The 23,996-nt window shown below is 41.1% G+C and overlaps 1 protein-coding gene across 2 annotated transcripts in view; it reads left to right on the forward strand.

The window, feature by feature from the left end:
* Positions 1-23,996, forward strand: part of LOC124292122 (CWF19-like protein 1) — a 373,599-nt gene that overhangs the window by 51,806 nt on the left and 297,797 nt on the right. For both annotated transcript variants that reach the window (XM_046729174.1, XM_046729175.1), the window contains exon 4: positions 4,834-4,935. In XM_046729174.1, coding sequence (XP_046585130.1) covers positions 4,834-4,935 — 102 coding nt within the window. The remainder of the gene's footprint in view (positions 1-4,833; positions 4,936-23,996) is intronic.

A 23,996-nucleotide genomic window follows, 5' to 3' on the forward strand; every position in this document is an offset into this window, starting at 1 on the left:
CCGTGGTCTTCCACAATCTGAGAGGGTACGATGCCCACCTGATCATGCAGGCCATCTCAAAGGTCGACGGTGATATCAAGTGCATCCCCAACAACATGGAAAAATACATCTCATTCTCACTCAACGGTCTGAGATTCATTGACAGCACTCAGTTCCTCCTATCATCGCTCGATAGTTTGGTCAAAGCCAATGACACCTTCCCCATCACTGATCGATACACCAATGCCGAGACTCGCCCCTGCTGATGAGGAAGGGTGTGTACCCATACGAGTACATGGATGATTGGCCTAAGTTCGATGAGACCTGATTACCTCCTATCGGCCAATTTTACAGCAACCTGACCGAATCCCATATCTCCCAGGATGATTACGTCCGCAGCGCCAGAACGTGTGGGAGAAACTGGGATGTAAGAATCTGGGTGACTACCACAATCTGTACTTGAGAACGGACGTGCTCCTGCTAGCCGATGTGTTTGAGACGTTTAGGAGGACGTGTTTGAAACAGTATCAACTCGACCCTGCATGGTACTACACCAGCCCCGGTCTATCGTGGGATGCGCTGCTGAAGAAAACCGGAGTTAAGCTGGAATTGCTCACGGATTACGACATGCACCTGTTCATTGAAAAAGGATTGCGAGGTGGGATCTCCATGGCTGCCAAACGGTACGCAAGAGCCAACAATAAGTACGTGGAAGGCTACGACTCTAGCAAGCCCACCAATCATCTCCTCTACCTCGACGCCAACAACCTGTACGGCTGGGCTATGAGTCAGTCTCTGCCTACGGGTGGGTTTGAGTGGTTGGACGATGAGATCGATATCCACGAGCATCGCGCGGATTCAGGAAGGGTTACATCCTCGAAGTGGATCTGGAGTATCGAGGCATTGCACGCTGCTCACAACAGCTACCCGCTGGCCCCGAACGGTTGATGGTCTGCGAGACTGGATGTCCGACTATCAGCGGGACTTGTTGGGTGAGAACACCCTGGCTCGGGTGGAAAAACTAGTCCCGAACTTGATGAACAAGACCAAGTACGTCATGCACTATCGCAACCTGCAGCTGTACCTATCGTTGGGTATGAAACTGGCCAAAATTCATAGGGTGCTGAAGTTTGACCAAAGTCCTTGGATGGAGCCCTACATCAGAATGAACACGGACCTGCAAAAGCTGGCCACCAGTGACTTCGAGAAGAACTTGTATAAGCTCATGAACAACTCGGTGTTTGGTAAGACGATGGAGAACCTGAGAAAACGGGTGACGGTCAAACTCGTACGATCGCAGCAGGAGGAAAAACTCAGGAAACTGATCGCTAGCCCGGCCTTCAACCGAAGCAAGCTATTCGATAACGACTTGGCGGCGCTGCACATGAACAAAAGTCACATCAAGCTCAACCGACCCGTCTACGTGGGGATGAGCATTCTCGACCTGTCCAAACATCTCATGTATGATTTCTACTACAACCAGCTCAAGAAGCAATACGGTGATCGATGTGGGCTGCTGTACACGGACACAGATTCCTTGTTGCTAGATATACACACCGAGGATGTGTATGAGGACATGGCAAAACACATACACCTGTACGACACCAGCGATTACCCCAAGGACCATGCCCTACACAACACGATCAATAAAAAGGTCCTTGGCAAGATGAAAGACGAATGCGCTGGCACACCCATCACCGAATACGTTGGCTTGAGGCCTAAGATGTACTCCATCTTGAAAGCTGATAAGGGTGAGATCCGAAAGGCAAAAGGGGTCAAGAAATACGTGGTGAAACAACACATCAAGCACGTCCTCTTCAAACAAGCTCTGTTCAAGAATAAGACGTTCAAACACCGAATGAATGCGTTGAGAAGCGACAAACACAACATCTACGGCATCACCCTCAACAAGACGTCGCTGTCGCCCATGGACACCAAACGGTGGATCGCCGCCGACGGCGTCACGACTTACGCGTACGGGCACACGCTCATAAACCACTGAGTGGTTGGCCTGGGCTGTGCATCGAATGGTGTCTCTGCTCAAAGCGGAATTGGTAGATAATGGCACTCTTAGTTGGCCTGTCACAGAATCCCATTCTATGACCGGGGGTAACTGGTGGCTGCTTAGCATCCGGCACCGTCTGCGGCTTGGGGACGTATTGCAGTCCTCGTTCCGGCCCGGGGGTTGCCGAAACTCATGTTACCCTACAGATTTTGAGGCTCCTATAGGGGTCTGGGATGTGCATCGAATGGTGTCTCTGCTCGAAATCGTTAATTTATACTGGGGGCTGGAAGCGGAATAGATATATAATGACGCTCTTAATCGGCCTGTCACAGAACCCCCATTCCCTATACTACTGAAGGTTTGGCCAGGGGGAAACTTTGGCCTGTTACACTGGTAATATTGCACAGCTCTAATATCCAACACTTGAGGATTCAGCTCACCCATCCATCACAGGAATCCAAGAGTACCTTCCTGTCATGGTACCATGAGAAAAAGTGTAAGGTTCCTCTGCTTCTACAAAGTGAGATAACTCCTGTGGATTAAGGGGCGGTGGGGTAGCCTAGTGGTTAAAGCGTTCACTTGTCATGCTAAAGACCCAGGTTCGATTCCCCACATGGGTACAATGTGTGAAGCCGATTTCTGGTGTCCCCTGCCGTGATATTGCTGGAAAATTGCTAAAAGCGGCGTAAAACTAAACTCGCTCACTCTTGTGGATTGTGTATTGATGGACTACATGGAAGAAAGACCACTCATTTCCTTGGACTTTATTTAATCTATTCCAAAACTGTGGATGTATAAACAAGTTTCAGGAAAAAGGCAATCAGTTATTAGAGGTAGTATTCTAAGAGTTATTATCATTGCTGATAATGTACATGATTCCTGTTATGAGGTCTATTATGAAGTCACTGGTTATAGTACAACAATACATCCTAAGTGTGTCATGTAAATTCCTTTGTATCAATTGATACTTGATACCATCAAGAGCCAGAGATCTGTCCATTCAATAAATCGACTAAAGCTAGATTGCCAACTTACCTTGAGTTTACAATAGAAAATAAAACCTCTCGAAAATAAACCTCTCCCTCCCCTCTCCAAGTTCCAGAAAGAACAAGGATGACAGGGATTCTTGGTGACTTTCATCTTCACTTCCACAATGGATCCAAGAAAATACAGCCCTTCCAGGTGGTTTGAACATCACAAGCGTTTGTTACAAAAATATATGATGAGATTTTCCATCAGCAGTTTGCCATCGCTTGTTTCATGGATACAGTGTTTCATGAAGCCGGGGTGCTGTTGTACAAAACAACCTTATTGCTAAGACCACCTTAAGTCTATGTTATGGTATGGAAGTTACGGTCACCTTATTGCTAAGACCACCTTAAGTCTATGTTAAGGTATGGAAGTTACGGTCACCTTATTGCTAAGACTACCTTAAGCCTATGTTAAGGTATGGGAGTTACTGTCACCTTATTGCTAAGACTACCTTAAGCCTATGTTAAGGTATGGGAGTTACGGTCACCTTATTGCTAAGACCACCTTAAGCCTATGTTAAGGTATGGGAGTTACGGTCACCTTATTGCTAAGACTACCTTAAGCCTATGTTAAGGTATGGGAGTTACGGGTCACCTTATTGCTAAGACCACCTTAAGCCTATGTTATGGTATGGAAGTTTACGGTCACCTTATTGCTAAGACCACCTTAAGCCTATGTTAAGGTATGGGAGTTACGGTCACCTTATTGCTAAGACCACCTTATTGCTAAGCCTTAAGCCTATGTTAAGGTATGGGAGTTACGGTCCCCTTATTGCTAAGACCACCTTAAGCCTATGTTAAGGTATGGGAGTTACGGTCACCTTATTGCTAAGACCACCTTAAGCCTATGTTAAGGTATGGGAGTTACGGTCACCTTATTGCTAAGACTACCTTAAGCCTATGTTAAGGTATGGGAGTTACGGTCACCTTATTGCTAAGACTACCTTAAGCCTATGTTAAGGTATGGGAGTTACGGTCACCTTATTGCTAAGACCACCTTAAGCCTATGTTATGGTATGGAAGTTACGGTCACCTTATTGCTAAGACCACCTTAAGCCTATGTTAAGGTATGGGAGTTACGGTCACCTTATTGCTAAGACTACCTTAAGCCTATGTTTAGGTATGGGAGTTACGGTCCCCTTATTGCTAAGACCACCTTAAGCCTATGTTATGGTATGGAAGTTACGGTCCCCTTATTGCTAAGACTACCTTAAGCCTATGTTAAGGTATGGGAGTTACGGTCACCTTAGCACTAAGATCGCTTTGTACAACGGCACCCAAGCCTTTTATCTAGAGTTCCTGATCTGCACCTGTCACCCTTGTTAATTTATGCTTGGTGGTAGCTGTTTCCATAGGTTGAAGCTAAGAATATAGTGTAATAGGGGATGCACTGTGAAATTATTACTGTATCATTACCTTAGATAAGCTGATCTCATAGATGAGCTGAGGTCCTAACTTAACAATGAAAAAAATCAGCATCAGAATGGTATGTTCCGTACATAGGCTGAACCACTAACCTTCTTGCATCTTTTGGATGATTGTCAACAAATCCAAATTGAATTACTAAAGTAAATCCTGGTGTTACACTATCTAGTATAAAACAATGTTCTTGGCACATCTTGACTTACGTTCATAATCATGTTTATTAATTTTACTCATAATCTCACCAACAGCTCTTACTCCACAGCACTTACACCACAAAGAGTAGTGTGTAAATTCTTCTTGAAATTTCCAACATCTACTCATTGGTATGTGTGTTGTTATCCTATATTGTGGCCAATGTTTTGTATTTTATTGTTACTCAATCACATTTTTCAGTTCCAATATCAACACTTATACTTGGCCCAAACCAGAAGGAACACGTGCAGTATTACAAGAGCCAAGATGGTCAGGAGATGTGTGAAAATGTTACCTATCTTGGTAAGTGCTGAAACCATCATATATTAACTTCTTTGAGAGGTATTTAGACGTTTGGGTGCAAAGTAAGAATAAGATAGGTGAACAACTTGTTTATTACAACTAAGAGCTACCATATAGTCTAGATTCAAGAAAGGAAAGTATGGATGGAAACGTGTACAAGAATGGGGTAAAGTCAATACAGTTGAGACGAAATAAAAATGATGATGTGGTTCTGATTACACCTCTTGGCTTTCCTTTAGAATACAGCACCACAAACTAAAATACGTCATAATACCCTTTTACGTAATTTTATGTGATTTTGTTCGAAAGCATGTTCTCGAAACAATGCCCTATGACGACTGCATAGCAACACGGTTGTCTAGCTCAGCGAGTGCATATAAGCTCCACTCACTGATGTTTCATCTCTACCAGCTATGTTATTGCATAAGCCCAACGATGTTGAAAGTTTCCAGTAGTTGTTTACCAGCGTATGCGCAATTTTTCACAAGCACCAGTTTAAAATATTTTTCTTTTTTCACTTAGGTGTTACATTTTGTGTATTTTTGTATTTTGTATTTTTAAATTTAGTAAGAATGCATTACACTGGTCACATTCTGCCATATTCTATTATTCGCAGTTTTGGTCAATTATTATTATTTAATGTTTTATATTTCGGTTTCAACATAACTATTTGGACTAAATGATTTACAGATGTCAACTGATATACATATATTTTATTTCATTCAGTAATTTGCACCATTTCATTGAAATGGAGTTACTTAGTATTTTATTTTTTGAAGGGTGCCGGTTTGGTCAATTTATTCTATTTGTTAGGATTATTTCAAGGGGTTAGAGTTAGGCTTAGGGCTAGGGTTTAGGGGCTAGGGTGGGGTTGGGGTTGGGGTTAGGGTTAGGGTTAGGGTTAGGGTTAGGGTTAAGGATCTAATCCAATATAGTAGGTAGATGTCCGGTGTAATGCATGAGTACCATTTGTTGTTTTTCCTTTTGCATTTTAATACTTTTTTTTCACACAAAAACGGGAGACCACAACGTCGAAAATACTTGATGAAATGGTTTAATGTAGAAATTTTGGGCTGATGGAAATTGGCCTGGAACTTGCACTCAAGCCTCTTTCACACGCAACATTTGTTCAGTTATGATTCGAAGGCTAACCCACCCTCGTGCTGTATCTAGACATGCTCATGTCTCCCTTATTCCTTAGTGCGGTCCACATTATCCTTACAGTGTTCCCTGCCTCACTTTTCTGTCACAAAATAACCCGATGATTTTATAAAAGCATGTCATTCATGCATGCACCGTGAAATCGATGTCTGACGCCTGACATAAACAACCGTTTCAGTGTGAGCCATATCGGCTCATTCCACACCACATGATATCGTGTAGATTACAGAATGGGACGAGTGTGCCCAAGGCATCAGGGCCATTCTGTAATTGTCTGTAGATTAATATCACGAGACACCAAGTCTGCCCGTAACCTTCGTAACTGTCTGTGACCTATTTGACTCTTTCCGTTCATTTCCGTGACATCACAGGAATGACTCGATAAATTTGCACATTGTGTAACAGTGTGGACGTAGCTCAGTTGTTTAGCTGTCGAGCTAACAATCTGAAAATCTGAAAATTAAGGGTAGGAAGGTATGATTTTTTATAAAAAATGTTCACATTGTTTTTTAAGAAGTAAAGTACAAACTAATAACACATTTATCAATGTGTAATTGTTTATTCAATTCAAGCTTGTGGCCATCATGTCAGCTTTCTCTGACAGCATGACTGATGTCCGTTGGTGACAGGCAAAAACAATGATATCTCTCTTTCTCTTGAAGGAACAAACCCTGCAAGGGGTGTAAGTGTCCCTGCGTCGTGTGTGCTGCACAGCCCGCCAGGGTGGCACCAAACAGTCAATACTTTTGTGGTTTGATTTTACATAAAAGCGAGTATACATTCACATAGAATCTGAAAGCTTTTTTTATTCATACTGCTTAAAAAAAAAATAGGGTCACACCAGAATTCAAGGGTCGGTTGGGTTATCGTAACAACAGCATTTTCTTTCTTAGGCCTGAATGGACTGTGATCACAGTGTAAAGCCTCTTGTGTACACAAATTAGTTGAAATTAGATGATTGACTGACATTTTAGAAGATGCTATTTTATGAACAAAAAGAATTTTCTGGATTTCATCTTCTTTTATTCTTTGATACAACGTTTCGGGGCCTGTTCTGGCTTCATCATCAGGTAAAACTAATAAACAGTTAAATGTGCCCATGACGTCACAATGCCATGACGACGCAATACACGTGGAGGTCAAATTGGATACAGCTAACAGGGCTAATAGGAATACTTATCTTGCCTCAACACATAAATGTCGTTTTCTGGCTGAGCATTCTTCTATTAGTTTCAATGTACCCCGCTTACAAGCGAGCAACATGTACCCCGCTGGGAATGCCGAACTCATTTGGTACTTCGTGGAAGCAATTCTTTATCTCGAATAACATTGAATGACGTATGATGTACGAATATTGCCGATCTTTCGCAAATGCAAATCGATGGAAGTGAGATAACTCTCAATCTGTTTTTCTTGTCATCTGCAAAATCTAGCGATGGCTACAAAAAGATTTGCCTTGCATTCCAATGAAGAAATTCTGAGAAAACTTTCGAATGTAGTCCCAGTTAACATGAAGAAGGGGAACAACACTGTGGTGACTTTACTAAGACAATACTTGTGGGAAAAACAGCAATATACAAGCTTTGAATCGTTTGATTCACACAGGTTGGCTGAAGTGTTGTCCAATTTCTACGTCAATTTGAGGACACAAACATGTAAACTGTATAAGGTAATGACACTTGAATTGTTAAGGCATGGACTTAATCGGTATTTGAAATCCCCACCACATCTGAAGAAATTCGTTATCATAAACGATACCGAATTCATTGACGCAAATGAGAGCTTCAAGACCATGAGGACCACCTCCGTGGTGTAGTGGTTAGAGCGTCCGCCTGGAGAGCGGGAGGTCGCGGATTCGATCCCTGACCCCGTCAAACCAAAAGACGTTAAAATATGGTACTTGTTGGTCCCTGCCTGGCGCTCGGCATTAATGGGTACAATAAGGACTGGTCGGCTCGGAGTCAGTATAATGTGTCTGAGTGGGGTATTCATGCTTCACTGCGGCATGGTATCTCAGTGGGCTAGCACTATAAAACCAGCTTAAGTTTGGGCTAGTACAAGCAGCCGCACATACACATACACACGCATTCACGTCGTCATATGAGCAAAATATTCTCCAGCACGACGTTAAACCAAATTTCACCTCACCTCACCTCAAGACCATGACACTGTAAGCTAAAGCCGAAGGAAAGGGTGAAATCGAACATAAGAAAGAAATACATTCTTTGGATCTACAGTAGCTTTACAACAGTATTCACATGGATTCCAAGGCACCAAGTGGACTAGCCAACAAAGTGCAGTTTGACATTCGTTTCTACTTTTTTTCGGAAGGGGTCAGAAAATATGGACTTAATGACAAAAGACACTTTTGAGGTGGCGGTCGATCCTCCTAATGGACAATGTTTCTTTAGGCAGCGACTGGGGGAGATAACTAAAAACCTTAGAGATGACAAGGAATTGTATGGTGCGTACATGCCTGAAGACAGTGTAGACAGTGCTGATATCCCTGAACTCACTGACAATCTACTGAGTGAACTTTTTTCAGATTTCGACTGTGCTGGCAGTACTAACGTTCAGAACTCACTCAGACAAGAATCTGCACTCTTTTCTAATTGCAGAATTGGAACAATCAATCTTCTTATTTGTAAATAAAATGCTGGAATATCTGCAGCTGCTGTAATGGTTAGTATTGTTAGTATTCCACAGTTCGTTCTCATGTGTATATCTATTAGTATATATGTTATAATAAGTGATTATCAGAATAAATTATTATGACTTAACTGATGTAGTCTTTTCTTTTGATTATCTAGAAAAAAGAAAAGTTGACGGTTTGGCTAATTGCCTAACTCTGGTACTACGATCTGATACCCGTGCTTCAAACAGTTCAAAATTAAAATTGAGGTGTTTGGTAAGATAAATACGTTCTTCACTGGTCCCTCGGGGCCCATGGGTTAATGTACCCTCGATGTTTATTAATGTTCCCCTCACTCTTCGGGCTCAGGGAACATGAACAAACATCAAGTGTGCATCAACCCATGTCCCCATTGTGACAACATGGCTACTGTCAGAGAACTGAAAGCGTTGGCTAAGGAGCGTGGTGTGATTGGTTATTCTCGCATGAGGAAAGCCGAATTGCTGGCCTTGCTCGACATGAACTATGACAAGCCCCCAACTGTACGAGAGCTCAAAGCTCTAGCTAAAGAACGTGGATTGACTGGTTATTCTCGCATGAGGAAAGCCGAGCTGATCGCACTCCTGGAAGACACCGAGCCGGTCGAACTGCGATTCGTGCCGACGGACCATGCCGTGGGTAAGTATCTCCAAGGGTGGTCCATTCTAATATCGATACCGATATAATCAAACCCTTAATCGACAGTAAACTTCGCGAAGAATTAAACAATTTGAAAAGCATCAAATACCAACTGACAATGAAAATGACGCTCCAAAAACCTCAGACGGACGGCAGTACCCTGATCGTGCCCTATTTCAGAGGCAAACAGGAAGTCCTAACTCAACCAGAATTGATTGAATCCCCCATCGACGCGTCATTCCCAAAAATACAAGAATCGTTGGAGAAATATACCCACCTGGGCTCTGGATGGGTGGTAGACAAAATCAACACCGTTTATCTCGACATAGTAAACTACATGCCGGTGGATTGAACAAACCGGTGCCCAAGCATTTCAGAGATAAAAAGGCCCTCATTAACCCCGAAACCAAAGGCGATGATGTTAATAATTATTGCGCGGTGGTGGTGGTCATAGCTGCTACACACGAACTGATGGGTAATCCGTGCATGCGTTCCAGCTATCCATCGATCGAGGCATCCGGGTTCGACTTCACGGGTGTAGAACTCTTAACGCCCATCTCCAGATTCGAAAAACAAAACCCTTTGGCTGTCAACGTGTTCGGCCACGAAGGCGACAAAACCATCGTGCATAGGATAAGCTCTGTGAGAGACAAAACCGTGCGCAGAATCAATTTATTCCCAGTCAATAAAGGCGACCAGTATCACTACATGTTGATTAAGAGTTCAATCGACGCATAGGGAAAAGAAACATTTCTGCGAACGGTGCCTGCATGAGTATTCTAACGCTGATTTATTAGAATCGCACCGGGAGAGACAGCGATCAGAATCGATATGCCTCGAGAAAATAAAAACATCTTAAAGTTCATCAACAGCAAACATCAAATGCCCGTGCCCTACGTCATCTACGCCGACTTCGAAGCTCTCATTAAACAGGTGAACAACATCGCGCCATCCCCGGAAAAAAGTTTCACGTACAAAATGCAAGAACACCAAGCCTGCAGGTTCGGGTACGTGGTTGTCCGATGCGAAGGAAAAACTGAACCACTGGTGATTTACCGAGGTCCCAACCTGGCCGAAACGTTTCTAACGTTCTCACTACGCGCAGAGAGAAACATCAGGGAAGTTTTGTCGGATCCTGCCTCCATGGATATTAAGCCAGAGGATGAGTTCGCTCATCAACGAGCTAGATATTGTCACGTATGTTGAGGATCCCTGAACGGTGATTCGGTGAGAGATCATTGTCACATCACTGGTCGATACCGAGGCGCCGTTCACAAAGCATGCAACTTAAAACTTAGAATCAATCCCCCAAAAATCAACATCCCCGTGGTCTTCCATAATTTGAGAGGGTACGATGCTCACTTGATCATACAGGCCATCTCGAAGGTCGGCGGTGATATCAAGTGTATCCCCAACAACATGGAAAAATACATCTCGTTCTCGCTCAACGGTCTGAGATTTATCGATAGTGCTCAGTTCCTCCTGTCGTCGCTCGACAGTTTGGCCAAGGCCAACGATACCTTCGCCATCACCCATCGATACACCGATGAGGCGACTCGACCTCTGCTGCTCAAAAAGGGCGTGTACCCGTATGAGTACATGGACGATTGATCTAAGTTCGACGAGACCCAACTACCTCCCATCGACCGATTTTACAGCAACTTAACCGACTCAGCCATCTCTCAGGACGATTACGAGCACGCCCAGAACGTGTGGGAGAAACTGGGCTGTCGGCATTTAGGCGATTATCATGATCTCTACTTGAAAATGGACGTGCTGCTGCTGGCTGACGTGTTTGAGACGTTCAGAAAAATTAGTTTGAAACAGTATCAACTCGACCCCGCGTGGTACTACACTAGCCCCGGTCTCTCTTGGGATGCGCTGCTGAAGAAAACGGGCGTCAAACTGGAATTGTTCACTGATTACGACATGCACCTGTTCGTCGAGAAAGGCATGCACGGCGGGATTTTCATGGTCTCCAAACAATTGCGAAAGCCAACAACCAATACGTGAAAAACTACGATTCGAACAAGCCCGTCAATCATCTCCTCTGTCTTGATGCCAACAACCTGTATTTGCCTACGGGCGGGTTCGAATAAGTTCGAAATCGCTACCTGTTCGAAGTGGATTTGGAGTACCCCGAAGCATTGCACGAATCGCACAACAGTTATCCGAACGATTGATAGTCGATCGAGACTGGATGTCCGACTATCAGCGAGATTTGTTGGGCGAGAACACACTGGCTCAGGTGGAAAAACTCTTCCCGAACTTGATGAACAAAACCAAGTACGTCGTGCACTATTGCAACCTGCAGCTGTACCTGTCGCTGGGTATGAAGCTGATCAGAATACACCGAGTACTCAAATTTGATCAAAAACCCTGGATGGAACCTTACATTCGGTTGAACACCGAATTGAGAAAACGAGCCATGAGCGACTTCGAGAAAAACCTCTACAAACTCATGAACAATTCGGTATTCGGCAAAACCATGGAAAACTTGAGGAAACGCGTCAACATAAAACTTGTGCGATCGCACCAGGAGGAAAAACTCAGAAAACTGATCGCCAGCCCGGCATTCAACCGAAGCAAGCTATTCGATAACGATTTGGCAGCGCTCCACATGAACAAAAGCCACATCGAGCTCAACCGGCCCGTCTACGTGAGGATGAGCATCCTTGACCTGTCCAAACATCTCATGTACGATTTTTACTACAACCAACTCAAGAAGCAATACGGTGATCGATTCTTTGTTGTTGAATATATGCACAGAGGACATGTACGAGGACATGGCGAAACACAGCCACTTGTATGATACTAGCGATTACCCCCAAGACCACGCCCTACACAGCACGACCAATAAAAAGGTCCTCGGCAAGATGAAGGACGAATGCGCGGGCACACCCATCGCTGAATACATTGGATTAAGACCCAAGATGTATTCCATCCTGAAAGCCGACAACAGTGAGATTCGAAAGGCGAAAGGGGTAAAAAAAAATATGTGGTGAAACAACACATCAAACACGCCCTCTTCAAACAAGCTCTGTTCAAGAATAAAATGTTCAAACATCGAATGAATGCGTTGAGAAGCGACAAACACAACATCTATGGAATCACCCTGAATAAAACCTCCTTGTCGCCCATGGATACCAAACAGTGGATCACTGTCGACGGCGTCACGACTTACACGTACGGACACTGATTAGACCTCGACGCGTTGGGAGTTTCCAAGACCCCTAATAAAGGAAACTCCACTCGGCATGTCGAGGTCCAGTCAGTAGTTGCTGAAAAAATGGGTAGCCCTAGCGAAAATGAGATGAGGGTCCAGGCTGGCGAGCTCGGCTGTACATCGAATGATGTCTCTGCTCGAAAATCACTATTTTATACTAGGCGCTGGGAGCGGAATTACGTAGAAATAAGCCTATAAGGTACCCTGCAATAGAACCCCCCATTCTATAACTACGCTTGTAGTGTTTTCTTTATAGTGGTTTCTGGAAGGTTGTTATGTGGTTTGGTAACAATTGCTCTCTTGATTTGGGGATGGTGGTTTGAGTGGTGATGAATATATTGGTCTGTGTGGGTAGGCTTTTCTTGCCTCATGCCCTCCACCCTCAGTTACAACCCCTGTTCAAAACTAAGCCATTCAACCGGATACTGCTAAATAAAGAAAAGTGACTCGTCATTTACAACAATGTTAGCATAACAGCACCATCAATCCTGCGAGAAAACTAATTACCCATATTTTTACATTGCGAAACCTGACAGTTGTGTGAGAGAAAATAAATGAATAATTACAAATACGCTGTGGCGTGTCATTTGCTGTGTGGGGTTTCTATTTTGTTTAAACTTAGTAACTCTATAGCAACATGACTGTGGTCTGTATATAATCGAGTCTGGACCAGGCAATCCCGTGATCAACATCATGAGCATCTATTCCCATGATCAGGACACGATGCCAAGCCTGTGAGCCCAACCACCCTACCCCACCAGTCGCCTCCCACGACAAGCATGAGGCCATACGTGACTTTCTGTCATTTACAGTGACATCAAAAGCATTGTGATGTCATGGGCAGCAGTTAACTGTTTATTAGTTTTACCTGATGCTGGGGCCGGAGCAGGCCCCGAAACGTTGTATCAAAGAAAAAAAGAAGATGAAATTCCGAAAATTCTTATTGTTAACTAGTTAAAATTAGTAGAAAGCCATAATAGATGAAGCTATACATATAGAAAAGAGGATTGTGACTAATTTGAATATTCTGATACACTCATGTCATTGTCTTACTAGAACCCAATCAATGCATTGGTATTTGGCCCCAAGTCTGCAGCAATTGTCAGTAAGATATCAGTAATTGTCAAACTGGAATATACAATTTCCCAGTTGTAGGGTTGTAGTGGAAACTAATGCTATGCCTTTCTAGAGATGATGTGTATTTTATTGACAACACCAAAATATAGAAGTAATTGCTTAAATGTTTACTTGCATATTCACTTGGACTGTTTTTTAGTTCTTTACTTCACAACTAAATCAGATTAGTTCATTCAAAGATAATAAATGGCTACAGTTAAGCATGATAAGATGATGGATATGTCCTGACCTCTCACTAAATAACTGTACCTAAGAACGTTAAAAAAATAAATATTTTTTCTATCAAACATTCTGCACTTTGGAGTGGAAATGACCTGAAACATGACCAGAGTAGCAAGCATCTTGCAACACCTCATCTGAACACATCCCTGCTCTGTCTGTGGTTACAGGCAGGACCAGAGTTTCAAACATCTTGCAACACCTCATCTGAACACATCCCTGCTCTGTCTGTGGTTACAGGCAGGACCAGAGTTTCAAGCATCTTGCAACACCTCATCTGAACACATCCCTGCTCTGTCTGTGGTTACAGGCAGGACCAGAGTTTCAAACATCTTGCAACACCTCATCTGAACACATCCCTGCTCTGTCTGTGGTTACAGGCAGGACCAGAGTTTCAAGCATCTTGCAACACCTCATCTGAACACATCCCTGCTTCGTCTGTGGTTACAGGCAGGACCAGAGTTTCAAACATCTTGCAACACCTCATCTGAACACATCCCTGCTCTGTCTGTGGTTACAGGCAGGACCAGAGTTTCAAGCATCTTGCAACACCTCACCTGAACACATCCGTGCTCTGTCTATGGTTACAGGCAGTCACTGGAAGGTCATGCAAAGCATGTGTCTTGCCCTGGCCGGCCATGTGACACCAAACTGAAGTCATTAGCTTTCTTGTTTCTCAAGGGGTGGATGTCCTTTTATAGAATAGAGAATTTCTCTATCATAAAACTGTCTCTGTGAGACTTCAGAGGAAGCATTTATGTACCTAAATCACTTAATAAGAAGTTATTGGGAAGGAAGATTCCAGGAAGAGGAAAGTTTGTACCAAATACAAACAGGCTTTTATGATATCATGACCCACATTGGTCTTGTATTTTCTGCCTCAGAGTCTGCACTTGGTCCAACTTTTGCAGTTGCCTGAATGATAAACGGTTTGCACAATACAGGAAGGCCTGCTCACCTCGAATAAGGAAGAGAGACTTAAAGGTTAAGACTGATGTTGGAAAACCATGTTGTTGTATTTGGCCAGTAACAGTACGATCGATCATCAACCCTTAAGACTACATGATCAACCTGGATGTCCACGCCGTTTATCTGAATGTGCCAATCTGCAGCTGCCAGTCATCACAAGTCCCAATGGAAGGTCTCCCTATTTGGCACAGCTTTTTACCTGAACTCAGCCCAAGCTCGTAATGTCAATGGACAATTGTAGTCATGACTGCTTCAGGTGTTCTTGTGGGCGGTGGGGTAGTCTCATGGTTAAAGTGTTCGAGAGTCATGCCAAAGGCCCGTGTTCGATTTCCCACAATGGTACAATGTGTGAAGCCCATTTCTGGTGTCCCCCTGCTGTGGTATTGCTGGAATATTGCTAAAAGCGGCATAAACCAGACTCACTCACTCAGGTGTTCTTGCTTCTGTTTTTACAACTCAGCAATTTGGAAACAAGATTTCCTTGCTTTTAAGAACTTCAATGCCTTCTACAATCCTACAACCTGCTACTAAGAAGTCTGATGTCACCTCAGCTGATTCTGAACCATTTAAAGGAGTGTATCACCCCCAAGACAGTCTCCCTCATAGCTCTAGCTGTAGCAAAACGCATCTCAGAGATTCAAGCCTCAGATATCAACTGAGTCCATTTTGAAAGGAAGCTGCATGGTTAGGTCTTCATTGGTGTATTATGATAAGGGTCTTGGGTCCAAGTGAGGGTTCTGGTGAAACACCTTATCTAACTGGCGTGCTGGTCTGCTTGGGGGGAATTAGCTCAGCAAAGAGTCCAAAGTCACAAGAAGCTAATTACAATTTTATTAACAAGAACAAAAGTAACATGGGGTGGCCACAGAGAGTCGGTACAACCCTCTGGGCTGAGGGCTAGAAATTACCTGTGTTGGGAGTTGGTGACTATTTGTCTAAAATTGAAACAATAAAAAGATTATGATTCGTTGAATGATACAAAAATGGGTGTTCCCTATACTAACCAATGAAATACAGAATATGGGGTATGGGGTGTGTCCTACAAATGAAATGACCAGATCGGGGGATTACTTAATCCTGCTAATCCTATTTCAACTGGTACTAAGTGTGTTGACACATGTCCTGGATGCTTCCTAATTTAACTGGCACTAATTGTGTTGACATGTTGCTTGGATGATTATGGTGTTACAATAGATGGCTTAATGACCCTAATTTGAAGTGTTGCACAATATATTTTAATGTAGGTGATGACATGTTTACTTTATCAAAGCAGTTAATTAAATCGTCTAGTCATAACTTTGTCTTTTGAGTCCTTGATACCTTAGGCTAGGATTTATCTTGACCATCTGTGAAATTGTATAGTCGTAATATATACCTTTTTTAATGGTATGTCTGTGAGATGAGTTTTACTACTTTTGACTTTAGTCTTTCTCTAAGCTATTACTGATACATGATAAAACTAATATTCTATATTTACATTTTCCTAATATCTGAATACTGATATATCATTTGTAGTGGTTATAATTAATAATGAATTTTTGTATGAATTATTATTCCATGATAGGTCTCCTGTGGGGCTTCATTGTGAAGAATCACCAAGACAGAGATTGTTCATGATTCTGCTGCTGTATTCCATCCTTGGGTCTGATGACATTAAAAATCTCTTGCTTTGTGCTGTCAGGGCCCCTAAGATCTATGTCAATGCCTCTTAAAACTGTGGTAGACTGGAAACCTTTATCCTGTTACCCACAGCCTCTACAGCAAATGTGGGAGACAACAGCAAATCAAATTCCTCACGAATGAAAATTGCATTCAAGTACCAGAAGATCAGTTGATAAAAATCCAGATGATACTACTACATTTCACTCTTCAATTAAGACCTATTCAAGGGTTTATCATGGAATAATATTAATACGAATATTCATTATTAATTATAACCACTACAAGCGATATCTTAGGATTCAGATATTAGGAAAATATAAACATAGAATATTAGTTTCATCATGATCAGTAAAAGCTTAGAGAAAGATTCCAATCAAAAGTACTAAAACTCATTTCACAGACATACCACTGAAAAGGGTATAAGTTACGATTACACAATTTTACAGGTGTTCCACGATAAATCCTAGCCTAAGGTATTAAGGATACAACTGTTAGACAACCCTTTCAGTAAGACAAAGGCTATGTCTCGACGGATTAATAAACTGCTTTGATAAAGTAAACGTGTCATCACCTATATTAGAATAACATTATGCAAACACCAATTTAGGGTCATTAAGACATGGCCCAGAGTAAGCACATCTATTGTAATCCAAGCATCCTACTGTAATCCATAAGCATCCAAGCATCCAGTAAATGTGTCAACAAGATTAGTACCAGTTATCAGGATTAGCAGGATTAAGTACTCCCCTCTGTCTGGTCATTTAAGTGGTTATTGTAGGACATACCCCATTATGTAATTCATTGTTTTTTGTAGGACAAACCTCGTTCTGTATTTCATTGGTTATAGGACACACCCATTTTGTATCATTCAACAAATCATAATCCTTTTTATTGTTTCAATTTGAGATAAGTAGTTAGGAATTGTGAATGTTTGTCAGTAGGGTTTAGACTCTCCCAACACAGGTCAACTCTAGCCCTCAGCCCAGAGGGTTGTACCAACTCCCTGTGGCCACCCCATGTTATTCCGTTCTTGTAAATAAAATTGTGATTAGCTTATTTTGACTTTGGACTCTTTGCTGAGTTAATTCCCCACTACCAGACCAGCACGCCAGTTAGAGAAAGGGGTTTCACCGGAACCCTCACTGGGACCCAAGATGCTTGGCCAACTGTTATGATAGTGTGTCTGTGAGATGAGTTTTACTACTGTTGACTGGAGCCTTTCTCTAAGCTTGTACTGATCATGATGAAACTATTATTCTATATTTATATTTTTCTTAATATCTGAATCCTAATACTAAGTATATGACTTGTAGTGGCTATAATAAATAATGAATTTTTGAATGAATTATTATTCCATGATAGGTTCCTGAGACGATTTCTGGATCATCAGGATCTGGAGATTCATCTTCCACAGTATCTGAAGAAATACATTCCCAGTGCCCACAACGTTGATCTTGATCTACCTATGGCATCCAATCCGCACAAAGTACAAGCATCCACAGTAGCACAGTTGCAACTGCTCCATCACTTCCATTGTGGAAGGATGTTCCTGAAAGTCTGATGCTGTCTTTGCCAACAATTATCACAACAGAAAATGTTGTTGGTATTCATCAATTTGGCCCTTTGGATGTAATGCTACAATTGGCAGAAGAAAATTCTCAACCAGAATCACATAGACTCGTGGTAGTCAGGTTACTGTCTCATAACCAATGACTGAGAGTCCATGCTTCCCTTTTTTTACTGTGTAATTCAGGGCATGAGTGAACCAATTCAATCAAGTTTTGTTGGACCTACTGTTAACATATGGATCATCTCAGGACAACCAGGAAATATTCTATGCAAGTTTTACAAATCCATGAAATCTTTCTGACTCACTTCATATCCCAACAAAAAGGTGGTATGCCTTTTTCATCAAGATTTTGAAGAAGATTGGAGGTTTCCAAGGTGTTATATGAACAGTGCATGACTTCAAAATTTGGTGGCTACCCACCACCTACCTACGGATTCAGGCAAATAGTATGAGTCAAATATGTAGTTTTTTAGAGGAAAAATATTTTTTTATACTTATCCCCGCTCTCCACCAAATATACTTTGATTTGAAAATTATGGAAATAAAGTGAGTGACTAATCACGTGGGAGTGATGTGGGAGGCTGGTGCATATGTGCTGTTGAGGGGTGCATTTGGGTGATATGTTTTTACTGTTCATGGCTAACATAGCACAGATTGTTTCAACTGTATCTCAGGTTAAGGGTGAGAGAATTGAATAATATGTGTCAGGATAAGTATAAAATAATATTTACTCCAAAGTTTACCTGATTTTATTCATTACCAAGACCTAAGGCTTTGCCTTTGAACCATCAGAAATGCCTATTCAAAGTTTGTATGTGGAGGTTATTGAACCATCCCATTAAATTATCTTAATAATAACATTGGAGCTGGGAAGAGAAAAACTCCATTCTTCAAACTACAAATGATAACACAAAATGTTAAAAAGAAAGCTACCCCCAGAACAGATGTACTGGTAAAATGAATGACATATTTTGTATAGTAGCAATAAAGATCAAATAAAAACATAGCTATCCCATTATCATCTACATATGTGATAATATAAGGCCAGGCCAATTTTATTTCTTGTTTTACGCTAATTAAAATTAATTTTCATCGCTCAAAAAATAAAATCCTTATGTTTTTATTGGCCAAAAATGTAAACTTACAACAGCAAAAAATGTTTGATTGTTTTTTGCCTGGTGATTTTTATTTATTATTCTTTTCCCTCCTCCATCCTTTAGGTTTTCTGAGGACAAATATCCGTAAAACAAGAAATAAAATTAGTCTGGCCTAATCATATGTGTCATTACTGAGACTTTGATACTGTGTTGTGAAGATGCTCCCATCTATGAAGAGTTGAAGATGATACTTCCATATATGTAGAAGATACTTTAATCTACAAAGAAGATAATACCTACGAATACATCATTCTAAACCTTGGTTGCCTTATTTCCTGAAACTTGTTTCTTATATTATGATAAGGGTCTGGGGTCCAAGTGATGGTTCTGGTGAAACACCTTATCTAACTGGCGTGCTGGTCTGCTTGGGGGAATTAACTCAGCAAAAGAGTCCGAAGTCACAAGAAGCTAATCACACTTTTATTTACAAGAACGGAGTAACATGGGGTGGCCACAGAGAGTCGGTACAACCCTCTGGGCTGAGGGCTAGAGCTGACCTGTGTTGGGAGTCTAAACCCTACTGCTGGACAAATGCAGTTAGGGACTTTTTATCTATAATTAAAACAATAAAGAGATTACGATTGGTTCACTGATACAAAAACGGGAGAGTAACCTACATTAGCCTATCAAATACAGAATATACAAAATGGGGTGTGTCCTTCAATGACCAGACAGGGCAATTATTCTTAATCCTGTTAATCCTATTTTAACTGGCACTAATCTCGATGGCACTTTTACTGGATGCTTGGATGCCTACCCTGGACTAGATCTCAACGACCCTAATCTGATGTGTTTACTCTGGGCCATGTCTTTATGACCCTTAATTGGTGTTGCTTAAAGTTTTGTAATATAGATGATGACATGTTTATTTTATGAAAGCAGTTCATTTAATTGTCTGGTCATAACTCTGAATTACTGAAAGGGTTGCTAACAGCTTGAGTCCTTGATACCTTAGGCTAGGATTCTATCTTGGATATATGTGAAATTGTGTAGCCGTAATTTATACCTTTTTCAATAGTATGTCTGTGAGATGAGTTTTACAACTTTTGACTGGAGTCTTTCTCTAAGCTATTACTAATATTCTATATTTATATTTTCCTAATATCTGAATCCTAATATATTGCTTGTAGTGGTAATAATGAATAATGAATTTTGTATGAATTATTATCCCATGATACTTATCCAAAGGTTTAACTTGAATAAAAACATTCATCATCTTGTGTTGAACTTCTCAAGTTGTCTTCTCAAGCGTTATCATTTGAAGTTATCTCCCCCTTACATTTGTTTACTTGTTCTTTTCCAAATTTCCCAGGTTTAAAATTTCTGATTCACTTTAAGATGGGTAAATCTAAAGGCAGCAAGTATATTTTGGCTTCCACCTCGAGTGCAATTGATTGTTTATTGTGTAGTAAGTTTATGTCCTCATGGCCAGTGTTGGGAATGTGTGGAGGTGCCATGTTCTTTCGGTACCCAATGTGACCTCTGCCAGGGGTGTTTCAGAAGTATGCTCAGGCAGTAAAGAAAGGTCAGGATAAGAAGATCACTAAGAAGGATCCCCTTACTCCTGCTAAAATCACTGACGATTTGGAGATATCAGCCGACAATCAGACGGAGTCGGGGGAGCATGGTGTCTTCCCTCTCTGTTCTGATCCTATCTGGTCCAAGCACCCCTAAAACCTTTGGCGGATCTCATCAACCATATATCGGACAGACTGACACTCATCGCTGAGCTTAAGGAGGATGCTTTGGTGCCATCTTTCAGACTATCACCTCAGCAGAGGAGTACCCTGGCCCCCAGGACTTCAGCTCCGCAGCAAGAAATTTACCAAGTCAGATCATGTGGAGTTTACAGAAATGTAAACTTCCCAAGTCATCTTTTCAAGCCAGAATACTCAATGACTTAATTCATTGAAGTATCCTTATTGACTTTGATGCTCCGCATTACAGGGAAAAGCCTTGTTTGCATCTGACAACAGGGATTTACCATTGAAATCACCTTCAGTGGACCAATGTTTCCAGGGGTTCCCCAAAGATCTCGACAAGTCCAGTCATCTCCAGACAGAGTCTCAACTACTGGTTTATTTCTGTTGAAGAGCCTTCATTTGTGAAGTCAGAGATTATTGGTGACACATCCATTATGCTTCTCAGATATGACAATGACAATGACAATACTTTATTACCCGTGAGGGAATTCTTGTGTAAAGTACAGAGCTCAAACATTGATAAAGTGATTAAATTAAATGTAACCTTTGTTGACACTTACTGAATATAGCATATGTGTTTACATTCAAATTCAGTTTGTTATCAATATATGTACCAATTAAGATACTTGTATTCATTAACGGTTTCAACAGGTTCGTTGTTAATTATAACTGGCAACTTGGTGTTCTTCTTAGTTCTGAGGTCAATAATAAGTTTCTTAGATTACTTCACATTCACCTGATGATAATTATGTTCACACCATGATACAAAGTCACTTATATCATCTATATTATGCTGTTCATTCTGTATGAGCCCTACCAGGGCTGCATCATCTGCAAACTTGACCGTTAGACAATTAGATTTGCGGCTGATGCAGTCATCATATCTAGACAGCAATAGGAAGGATAGACCTCAATCTACGATTTAACCTCAAACAAATTGCAAACAGAATTTATTTTGCGATAAATATGTTCATTGGCATTGTCTAAATGACATATAAAGAACTCTAATGAAAAAGATCTAAAGAGGGAAACAATTTCAAAGTCCATAGTTAAAATATTTTAATCCATTTACCGAACCCGAATTTGACCCGTTCGGGCCGCCATGGGGAAAAAATCTAAAGGGGGACAACTCTGTTTGATTTGACGGCAAACAAGCTAAATCGAGACGTCAAAAGAAGTTCATAAACATGCGTGTTTGCTGTTTTCAAGTCAACTATCCAATCTGGTAAGTTATTTTATACATTATTTGTGCATTGTCTTCGCTTATGATCCAAAGATATGGCATGATTTTACAAATGCAACAAGTAATCTACTTGACGGCACCGGCAACATTTGCCTTGAAATGGTAGACATTTTAACTCCCGTTTTCAATCATTGAAGTAAGAAACTTAACTACCATTAAGCATTATTTTAAAACGTGTTATTCGTGTACGTTTTATCAAAAAGATATGCTTTGATGATGTCTAAATTAAGATTAAAATGGCATGAAATGCAACGTCACTCTGTCAGGAAAAAACCTATGGAAACCCAGAAGGGCCATGCTGATGACATGACTTCAACAGACTTGACCAAGAATAAGTGAATTTATAAGATAACAGGGTTTTTAAACATTATTTTTCCTTTATATTTAAGTAAATTTAATTTTAGAAATGATTTTTTGCCAGAAACTGGTCTAAATGAGGTCAAAAAGACATTTTAAGATTACATTGAAATTTAATATAGACCAAAAGGAAAAACTTCATGAAATGTAAGCTCATTAAATTCATTAAAAGTGAAACTGTGAAGTGTACAGTTTCCTTATTAATTCATAGCATATTGTCGTGTATAAAGCTGTGTTTTATTTTGAAGATATTAAGAAATTAGCTAATTAGAAAATCTGCCATTACCAATTAAATGCTAAATCCTTCTTACTGTTCCTCACACGTTTATATCAGTCTGTAAAATGGGAAACACCACTAACTGTTGAAAGAATCACTTTATAAGTTTCATAAACTTTTAACTTTTTGTCAGCTTTTCCTAAAAGCGCTGCAGTGTATTTATTGTGAATTTAATTACATTTGAAATAAAAATGTTGATCTTTCAGTGATCAGGTGGAAATTATAGGGTTACTATTTTACTGTGTTACAGATAATGGATCACTGCATCATCTGCAAGAAGAAAACAAATGACCTAGATGGTGTAAAAAATAGGCGTTAAAGGCAGTCTGGGGATAAATACTGCCAGCAGTCAAAGAAATGACTATGTCAGAACTCTGCCAGGTGATTTTGTACACAAGGAATGCAGACGCAAATATTGTAACCCTCACATCATCAAACATGATCTTGCTCAACGTGCCGCAGAGGTAGAGTCCAGAGCATTGCGGTCAAGTCAGCCTAAATTTCTCTATAGAGAGAACTGTCTTTTTTGTGGACAATTTGCCAAGAACACTAATAGAAAGAGGGGAAGTGATGTGTATCCTGTCAGGACGAAGGATTTCCAAGACACAATAATTTCAGTCTGCAAGGAACGAGATGATGAATGGGCAGAGAAAGTGTTAATTAGGGTAGAAGTTGCTCAAGACCTCCACGCTGCTGATGCTGTTTATCATCAATCATGCAATGTAAATTTCAGGACAAAGAAAAAAATTCCAGTACTTCATCAAAGTAGAGACAAAGCAAGAAGACAGTCGGGTGGGAGACCTCCAAACAATGACCAAAATGAAGCCTTTCTAAAACTGACTGAATACTTGATCGAAAATGATGATGAACAATTAACTGTTCCTAATCTTGTTGAAAAGATGAAGACTTTCAGTTGTGAAGAGGAATATAGTTCTGTATATATGAAGAAAAACTGAAAGACCATTTCGGAGACTCCATCATTTTCACAGAACTAAATGGAAAGGCAAATGTTGTGACCTTCAGACATACAGCGTCGTCAATACTCCAGGAATTTTACCAAGATCCTAAAC

Source organism: Haliotis rubra, unplaced genomic scaffold, assembly GCF_003918875.1.
Source record: "Haliotis rubra isolate DU_JTF1 unplaced genomic scaffold, ASM391887v1 Scf509, whole genome shotgun sequence".
Classification (NCBI taxonomy): Eukaryota; Metazoa; Mollusca; class Gastropoda; order Lepetellida; family Haliotidae; genus Haliotis; species Haliotis rubra.